Here is a 9,291-nt window from a genome sequence, read left to right on the forward strand (position 1 = left end):
TTATGGTTCAGTGATTGCGTGACTCATTATATGCCCTAAACAAGGTATTTTAGCCCATCTGTATTCTGTATGCATATCGTGAACTAGGCCCTCATATTTTAAGATGTCGATTTAAAATTTTGCACTTGTCCTTTTCTCCAATAAGTTGTGTTTAGCAGTTGAACGTGAAGTCTATTCGCACCATTATTAGATATATTCCAACTAGTGGCAACTTGGTAAGGTACAAACAGCTGTTTCCTTCATTTGGTTATTGCCGGTTCACACCGTCCTTTTTGTCGCCCAAACCGATTTTTTGTGGGCGAAAACATTAATATCGTTGTATTATACATAATCTTCTGCCACATTCTTGGTAATTCCTTTTAAGCAAAATGTGAGACCAACATAAATTCCCACGACAGCCGGTTCTACGTACCGGAATTGATTCGGATTTCATCCTTTCGGCGATCTAACCCCGTTGGTGATCTAACTAACATAAAAATGACCTATACAACACGCTCTAATTGTCGCGTTACCGTACCGCACACACAATGAAAATGATAGGAGAAAAACTCTACTCGAGCTGCTGGACTCTTTTTCCCTCGTATGAACCCACTTGACACCAAAAGAGAATTTACTGATAATGAGCGACAAAAGAATCCCCATGTAAACGCCATCTTATATGGAAATAAATTAGGTTTTATTTGTAAATATACATCAATTTTATTTATAACTTATAAGTTTAAAAATCAGAAATGCGTCGACGAGCTGGACTAGGAGCCATACAACAGCAGCAATTGGCGGCTGAAAAATATAAAGACAAAGGCAGTGATATACAGGAATCACAATTTGAACAAATGTCCAAACAAATGGAAGTTTTTCGTTTAAAACTGGAAGAATTTGCTGTAAAACACAAGACAGACATTCGCAAGAACTCCCAATTTCGTAAACAATTCCAGGAAATGTGCGCAGCAATAGGTGTGGATCCTCTTGCTACAGGCAAAGGCTTTTGGAGCGTACTTGGAATGGGTGACTTTTATTACGAGTTAAGCGTGCAGGTCGTCGAAGTTTGTTTAGCAGCTAATCATAAAACCGGTAAATATAGTTTGTTATTCTAATTATTCAATTTGGTCGCTATATTTTCATCTATAAACTTAATTAAAAGCATTCAGGGCGATTCTTTTTTAGGTTTTGCGTTAATTAGTCTACAGGATATTCATGTGGTTTGCATGAAAGAATATTTGAATTTTGTATATTTATAATTTAAACTGACAATGTTGACACCAAATATAACTAATTGGGGTGAACATTACTTAACCATATTTTTTGCAGGTGGATTAATAGAATTAAATGAACTGCGTAGGCGGCTTATAGCAGCACGAGGTGTGAGTGCAGTACATCAAGAGATCACAAACGAAGACATTTTGATGGCAGCCAAAAAATTAAGTATATTTGGGAATGGGTAAGAGTTTTAAAATTATTTGTAGTTACTACATATACTTATACAGAATTTGTTAGTTTTGTGGTATATAAAGTGGGCAAGGGGAAATACATGGTGCAATCAATACCAGGTGAACTGAGCATGGATGAAACTAAAATCCTAACGGCTGCTTCCAATACAGAAAAGGGTTACGTAACACTGAAAATGCTAACTGAGGAACTGGGGTAGGATAAACATAATTTTTCTGTAAAATATTTTTAAATGCAAATTTTCATTGTAGATGGAGTGATTTCCGCGCAAAGCAATCGCTCGATAAAACAGTAAGTGAAGGTTTATGCTGGGTGGACGAGCAGGATGAAGAAAATAACCATTTGAGCTATTGGTTTCCAAGTTTATTTCCTGGACGGTATGCGCAATCAGTTTAAATATTTATCTTATTTTATTGATCATAAATGTAGATAATCACGTATATTTAGCACATTATTGAATATGTATGTATACAAAAGTATAAAATATATACAGTTCTGGTTAGTTCACTTATAAATTTGCAAAGCTTAAAAATATTGTCGTTTAATATAAAAGAATACATACAATTAAATATAAATTTGTATACGTTTTATTCATAACTTGAAATAAATATTATTTATCCTCTGAATTTAAATGGTATTTAGCCCTGAGTCTAGCAATTTCATTTTGTAGATAATAAATTTGTCTTTCAAATTTTTTTGTTATGTCCGAGAGCGTTTTTTTGTATCTGTAAAAATAAATATTTATATATTATAACATAACGACATTTACAGATCATTACATATTCTCACTTTTAAACAATTGAATCAACTTGAAATTAATATTAACAAGAAAAAGCTTGAACATAGGTTGGACGGAAGCTATTATTTTTTATATACCCAAGTATGGTATAGTTAATATATGTATGTATATAGATATATGTTTTATAGGATCTCTGACTTTTCCTTCTGGGTGTTACAAACTTCTTGGCAACTTAATATACCCTATGGTATAATTATTCAAAGTAACAGTTGTGTGTAATCTGGTTTTGCGATATTTTACTCAACTCTAAATACTATTGTAAACTCAAAACATCTTACGTGCAACTATATAACTAGATTTATCATTAATTGTGTATGCTTACTCCTCTTTCAATCTCGTATTCGTTTTAATATAATTCTGAATTACATCTTCCTTTTCTTCGGCACGCCTGCATTAAATAAAATGATTAAGATTTTCAACAATATACTCATAACTTACTTCATTAATATTTTTTGTAGACTTTCTTGTTTACTTATCTTATTCTCCATTTCAACCTTTAAAAAATGTTATATTTTTTAATAGAGTGTTTTTGAATTACAATGTCGATTTTACATACCAACGCTTTAACTGCACTTTCCAACTGTTGTGTTAAATTTTCAACTTCCTTCATACTGTCTTTGTACTTTTGTTGAAATCTGTTACAACGTGTCTCCAGTATTTGGTTGAACCTCTTTTGGTTCTTTATTTCTTCCTTCATCTGATTAACGTTTGTGTTATAAATAATAATCTCTATAATTTTTTTTTATTTATAACTTACATGCAACTGAAATTCCAATAGGCTACGCTCCTTTTCACTAAATTTTCTACGCATTTCATCCATGTCCTGGTCTACTTTTTTCGCTGCTTCGTCCATGACTTGGCCGATGGTAGATGCCAAATTATCGCATTCCTCTTTAACAACTTGCTCTCGCTTCTGTGCATCTTCCTTGTCCACCACCGCTGCTTCAGCTATTGATAACGCTTCTTGTACCTTTTGTAGGGCACATTTTTCACGCTCATAACGTTCTTCGATTACTCCTTTAGCCATTTTTAGAGATAATTGAAGCTCCTTCGTTTGACGTGTTGACTCATTAAGTTTGGCTTTAAGTTTTTCGATTGTACCCGTTGTAGTTGCACTGTTCGCAGTTTCTTTTTCTGATTAAAATTAATGTTACAATGAATTCTTGTTAGTGAAAAATTATTATGGTGTATATATATTTAAAGAGCTTGTTGTTATACCTTGTTCGAGGTTTTTAATATGTTTATTTAACTGATCCTTTTGCTGGAATAGATTTTCGATGACTTGTGTTTGCTTTGTAATTTGCGTCTTTTGTGTTTGAATGGTATTTTCCAGAACTAACATAGCAGTCTCATACTTTTTCTTTATCTGTAATAGAACACAAATGTCTCATATATTTTTGTATAAAAATTGTGAAAATATTGTATTCAAACAGCATCCTGTTGACGGAAACTATCAACGAAGTATAAATTTGATTTTACAAAGTTTGACATATTTATGTATGTTATTTACATATATATTTACATAAAAATATGTAATTGATATTTATTATGTTTTATGCAAAATCAATAAGTAATATTAACCAATGATAAAACGAAATAGTTTCACTCATTTGAAGCTATGTATGTACATACATATATTATAAACTTGTTACCTTACCTCCGCAACGGTTTTCGATTCACATAAATAATTTCTATAATTTTGAATTTCACTTTCGAGAATTTGTATCCTTTTCCGTGAACTCTTATTTAGAGACCTCAATTCATTGTTTTCCTGAAATAATAATTATATTTAAGTTTTTAAACAAGCCTCTTTAGATCTCATGTGTTCGAAGATTGAACTCACCGCTTCCAGAGAATCTATTTGCTTTTTAATATTCAGTAATGCATCATTTGTAAACTTTTCCCTCGTGGCATCATCCCTGGATTCTCCGGTAATCTGGACAGTTGTTGTTTTAAGAGCTTCCAGCTTCTTGTCTATTGTTTTATTTTCGGCTAATATATCGTCTATTTGATTTCTTAAATGGAGCTGTTCATGCTGCATTTGTGCGTCAGTTACGTTAGGCAGTTTTTTACAGTTAAAAATATAAGAAACTTAATAAAACGCACAAATGTATTATATAATAACGTCTTGAGGCGTCTCGTTTGACATACCGTAAAAAGTGCCAATTCAGTCTGTGTTTGACTGATTAAATTTTCACAGGTTTTCTTGATTTCATCTAATTGCCTAAAAAAGTTTTTGTGACACTTATAAAAGTGTTTCATTTGTTATTTTGTGCAATTAATAAATTAGAACAATGCTTACTCATAATGGGCCGATGATGCGGTTTTGTTTTCTTTTTCCGGCATATTTGAGCAATGTTATATTGCACATTTCTTATATTTACACCTGAATTGGTGGCTTGCAATTTACAATTACACATACTACGCGGTGCGCTCTAGCTTCATGCCATCTAATCCTTTGTCAACCGTACCAAATCAAATTCAATCAACCCCCAAATATTGTGTGCGTTTTATGTTTCCTAAATTCACCGTTGTTATGACAACATGTCTTGCGATATTACATTTTAATTATATTAGTGTTCTGTAAACATACATAGGTGTTATAGTACAAATTAGCTTTAAAACAATGCCACTTTTTACGAAGAAATATGAATCAAAACCAATACCGCCACGTTCGGTACGCTGTAATACCGGTTGCCCAGCTATTAGTGAAGATTTAGATGAATTCAAAAGTATTTCACTTAATTTGGGTAGCAAAGAGTTGCGTTTTGCTGACGGAATATGGATACATTCTACTCGCAAAATAGATACCGATGATGTAACACGTTTGAATCGACGCATAAAAACGCTTGAAGAGGAAAATAATATGTGTAATTTAAAAATGGAAATTTTTTTAGACCTATTGGCTGAACAAACCAGCGAGCTGAACATTTTTAAATCAAAAAATATATAAAGAAACTATATAGATATAAAATTTAATAAATATCCTAAGATACAACAAATATATATATGGATTCTGGAGACTTACATATTTCATTATAGTTTTAATTTGAGCCGCCTACATTTTGTTATGCAGATATACAATACCAATTAATTTTTGTAAATATTTAGCTTTATTTTATGAAGAAAAACAGAGTACACATGTATATATAATATAATTGTTGACAAATTTGAGTTTTTATTTTACTTCTAATGTACGTTGAAATGCTGCTAGAGCCAGTGATTTTATTTTAGCATTTATGGGTGGCGGCTTGGATAAATCACAATCGCGTGCTGGTAAATTGCATATCTGCCTTCTTAATTTTAAATCTTGTCGAGCGCTCAAAGCTCGACTATGAGTGCCACATGCATTTGAGATTAAAATTTGTCGTTCCAGGCGTTGTTTACGTTCACCAACTTGCAGGCAAGCGAGTGGTTGTAAACTGTCAAAATTGAATGAAACTTCGTCATCCATTTCATCTACGGGCTTATCGTTCACCGGTTCCATTTTAATATCGACTTTCTCTTTGATATCCAGGGCATGTTCCAAAGTATTGTTCTTAGTTTCATCATTCTCTTTTTTAACTGACACTGTATTTCCTTCTAGTGTGACCTTTTGGCTTATTTCTTTCAATTCTTCATCTAATTTTTGTCTCGATTCAGATAATAGTTTCTTTGCATAATCTTCACCTGCCATACACAATGATATTCCCATGTCAAGAATAATACGGTGCGGTTGCCACTTTTGCTTTGCTGTTGTTGGTTGTTCATTAACTCCGGGAACAGCATTTTCTGCTTGAAGTTTTGTCTCAGCAATTAGTGAGGCCCAGTCAACACCAAGAGCATCTCCTACTCCTGAAATTGGATTTTTTTTAACGAAAACAAAAATAAAGGAAAATGTTTTTAAGAATTATTGAGCGTTAAATATTACACACCTTTGTTACGCGAATCTTCCTCCAACTCTCCATCTGAAATTTCCTCGAAATCAAGCATTTCGTCATCTTCATTTTTCTCATCTACAATTCCTGCATCATCGTTACTGCGTGTCAAATCTTCCTGTTCGGAAATACCATCAACTTTTACCGTGCAATCCTCATCTGTTTCAGTTCTAGACTTTTTATCCCCTTTATTAAGTATGTCATCATCGCTATCACTTATTTCACTTAATTCACCGGCTGCTCTATCATCACCCACTGCAGGATTTCCGAGCATTAATTCGACATTTCTAGTTGTGACTCCTAAATCCAAGTTTTTGTTACTATCAGCATCGTGTAAAATCTCTCCGGCTTCCGGCTTGTCATCATTGATAAACGGTTCATGTTGCTGACGTATCAAGTTGCTGGCCTGTCCTAGTATACTTGGATTGGTCGTAGCATTTGCAGCGCTTTGTGCAGCAGCTTTGGCAGCTGCTACTGCTGTGCTTGCAGCTGCTACAGCGCTAGCTTGTGCAGCTTTAGCAGCGGCCATAGCAGCATGTTGCTTCTTGATTATGTTTGGATTTGTGTACGTCATTTTACTTTTATTGGGAAACCGAGGATTTCCACCAAGAAAACCTGTTGCAGGGGGTTGCACGGGTAATGTCATTAATGGTGGTGGATGCGTTCGGAGCCCTTGCCCATTACGATCTCCATGCTCTGGGCCTCCTGCCCCACCCCCTCTTCGAAAATTTCTGCCACCACGCTCGCTTCGATGGTGGTGCATGGATGGTGGAATATTACCACCACTATTTACAGACGCAACACGGTGCATCGCATCTTCCTCTTCCCGCCAATCATTTTGCCAACGTCGATCTACACCCTCTGTACGAGGTGGTGGAATAGGCTTTTCTCTTTGAGGTGGCATGTCATGATGATCATTTGCACCCCATGTATCCCGTTGTCCTGTGCCTATACCAAAATTGGAACCATCACGTATGAGTGGAGGTTCTATTTTATTTATATTTGTTCCTGTACTCTTCTGCACTTCAACAGCATCCCAATCTGGCTCCGACGGAGCCCGCTGTTCGCGTGGTGGTATTTTTGATGGCCCTGAATTAGGTGCCCCACCGATTAAGGTAGTATTTCTTTTGGGTCCACCTATAAAACCTCCGCGCCCAGTTATTGGTGGTGTGTCATTCCATTCTTGTTCCCTACTTATGTCCCAATCGCCTTTCCACTCCTCACGAACACGCTCTCGATTGCGAATGAGGCGTTCTCTTTCATCAGGATAAATAAGTTCACTTTCCATATCTCTGAAATCGCGTGGATCTCGATTATCACGTTGTTCTCGCACATCGCGTATGTCATGTAACTCGCGTTCTCGGATTTCACGAGTCCAAGGAGCCTCGCGTTCTCGTCCATGATGACCATCTTCAATATACCCACGATTATAAGCCCTTTAGAAATTGTGTTTTATCACAAGTACATAATATAGTACAAAAGTTATCAGATACAAACCTTTCTCGATTTTCATCTGGATACATATCATGAGGATCTCTCAATCGTGCAGAGTAATGTTCACCTACTGGACTCAAATCACGACGTCGGGTAGGCATGTATTCACGATCACGTCGAATATCTTCACGATTAATTAAGTTACGTCTCTCAGCTTCCATGTATTCACGTTCTCGTTCATAAACATCTAAATCATGTTTTGACATATGTCGTGTTCTTTCAATAGCTTCCAAAGAACGCTCTCGACTATTGTAACCTCGAGATGCTGCTATAGCCAATTCTCTTTCAGCTGGTCGAGGCAATAATCGCTCTCCACGTTCACTACCAACCCCACCATATTTTTTTTCCTCTTCCTCCCGCCTTAGCTTTTCCCTAGCCAAACGTTCCCGTTCTCGTTGTCGCTCTTGACAACGTGCTAATGCTTCAGCTCGTTCTTTATCTCGTGCCGCCTCACGTTCAGCCCGATCTCGTTCACGATCGCGCCTTTCACGTTCCCTTACCAATTCTTCATGTCGTATTTTATGTTCATGCCGACGTTCCACTGTTGGAGAAGGTGTACGCTCTCTTGTCCGAGTTTGAATAATAATCTTTTCACGTGACATCATTGTGTGATGCATACGAGGTGGGCTTTTCTGACGTTTGACATCTTGGTGAATACGTATTTTTGTAATTTTTGTAGGTGATCGAGAACCTGTGCGGTGGTGTTCGCGCTCTCTTTCCCTTTCCCTAGCGATCGCAGCACGATGCTTCTCACGTTCACGTCTTTCCTTACTTGCTGCACGTTGATGCTTGCGTTCAGCAAGTTTTTTTAACTTTGCTTGAGTAGTAGGAGAAAGTGACCTATGACCAATGTGGCCACTCAAAGCTGCAGCTGCAGCAGCAGCTCTTTTCTTTAATTTAGCTTCTTTCAATTTCCGTTTAAGATGAATGCGCTTCGCTTCAAGTTTTTTTTGACAATGCTCACGTTTCTCACGCTTTCTTCGTTCCTCGGTAGATGAGCTACTTGAACGGCGAGATGCGCCACCAGTTGCCTGACGAGCCTTTTTCCGACGATGTCGTTCACTATCTGAACTTGAGTACGAGCTTCCGGATGAATCAGATTCAGTACTACTAGAGCTGTCAGAACTAGATTGTTGTCTAGACTTTTTGTAGCGCCGAAGCGCCTCTTTAGAACGTTTATCCATTTTTCTAAATAAATAATTCAATTCGTTTTGTATTTATGCACAACTTAATAAATTTTCACTGCAACTAAATTTGTTGCCAGTTTTTAGAGAACTTTTAGAGCTGCCATCGCGTCAGCTTTAATGATATAAAAATGAAGTTGCCATATGTTACGTTCTTCTGATTAGACAGAATATATTTCTTCGAAAGTTTAAAAATATGTTTTAATTTTTATATCCTGAGATAGGTAGACATATAAATACAAATATATATAAATGGTCAGTATAATGACTTGAGTCGATTAAGTTATGTCCGTTCATTTGTTTATTCGCGAACTAGTCCATTTGTTTTTGTGATATCAACCTGAAATTTTGTAATTTCCTCCCTAAGAAACTGGGTACTTTATTCGCCATATAATTTATGCAGTCCTAAAACTGAACGGTGACTGAATTAAACTAATCGGTATAGATATAT

At 36.0% G+C, this 9,291-nt stretch overlaps 4 protein-coding genes across 4 annotated transcripts; 2 read left to right on the forward strand and 2 right to left on the reverse strand.

The window, feature by feature from the left end:
- Nucleotides 1-283: 283 nt before the first annotated feature.
- Nucleotides 284-1,940, forward strand: LOC108966927 (vacuolar-sorting protein SNF8). The gene is made up of 5 exons (XM_018930081.1): nucleotides 284-673; nucleotides 730-1,071; nucleotides 1,309-1,438; nucleotides 1,495-1,641; nucleotides 1,698-1,940. The coding sequence occupies exons 1-5, from the start codon at nucleotides 583-585 to the stop codon at nucleotides 1,840-1,842; spliced, it is 855 nt and encodes a 284-aa protein (XP_018785626.1). The 5' UTR covers nucleotides 284-582; the 3' UTR covers nucleotides 1,843-1,940.
- Nucleotides 1,941-2,042: 102 nt separating this feature from the next.
- On the reverse strand, nucleotides 2,043-4,636 carry LOC108966926 (centrosomal protein of 55 kDa). Its single transcript, XM_018930079.1, has 10 exons — nucleotides 4,548-4,636; nucleotides 4,397-4,469; nucleotides 4,089-4,280; nucleotides 3,903-4,016; nucleotides 3,464-3,611; nucleotides 3,003-3,379; nucleotides 2,802-2,942; nucleotides 2,684-2,739; nucleotides 2,568-2,633; nucleotides 2,043-2,171 (listed from the first exon to the last, which is right to left on the reverse strand). The coding sequence occupies exons 1-10, from the start codon at nucleotides 4,589-4,591 to the stop codon at nucleotides 2,057-2,059; spliced, it is 1,326 nt and encodes a 441-aa protein (XP_018785624.1). The 5' UTR covers nucleotides 4,592-4,636; the 3' UTR covers nucleotides 2,043-2,056.
- A 178-nt stretch (nucleotides 4,637-4,814) lies between these two features.
- Nucleotides 4,815-5,246, forward strand: LOC108966928 (protein chibby homolog 1). The gene has a single exon (XM_018930082.1). The coding sequence runs from the start codon at nucleotides 4,872-4,874 to the stop codon at nucleotides 5,196-5,198; it is 327 nt and encodes a 108-aa protein (XP_018785627.1). The 5' UTR covers nucleotides 4,815-4,871; the 3' UTR covers nucleotides 5,199-5,246.
- A 116-nt stretch (nucleotides 5,247-5,362) lies between these two features.
- On the reverse strand, nucleotides 5,363-8,919 carry LOC108966925 (zinc finger CCCH domain-containing protein 13). The gene is made up of 3 exons (XM_018930078.1): nucleotides 7,660-8,919; nucleotides 6,160-7,598; nucleotides 5,363-6,079 (listed from the first exon to the last, which is right to left on the reverse strand). Exons 1-3 carry the CDS (start codon nucleotides 8,838-8,840, stop codon nucleotides 5,424-5,426), a joined length of 3,276 nt encoding a protein of 1,091 aa, XP_018785623.1. The 5' UTR covers nucleotides 8,841-8,919; the 3' UTR covers nucleotides 5,363-5,423.
- Nucleotides 8,920-9,291: the final 372 nt, after the last annotated feature.

This window comes from Bactrocera latifrons, unplaced genomic scaffold (genome assembly GCF_001853355.1).
Source record: "Bactrocera latifrons isolate USDA-ARS-PBARC rearing strain unplaced genomic scaffold, ASM185335v1 scaffold_171, whole genome shotgun sequence".
NCBI lineage: Eukaryota > Metazoa > Arthropoda > Insecta > Diptera > Tephritidae > Bactrocera > Bactrocera latifrons.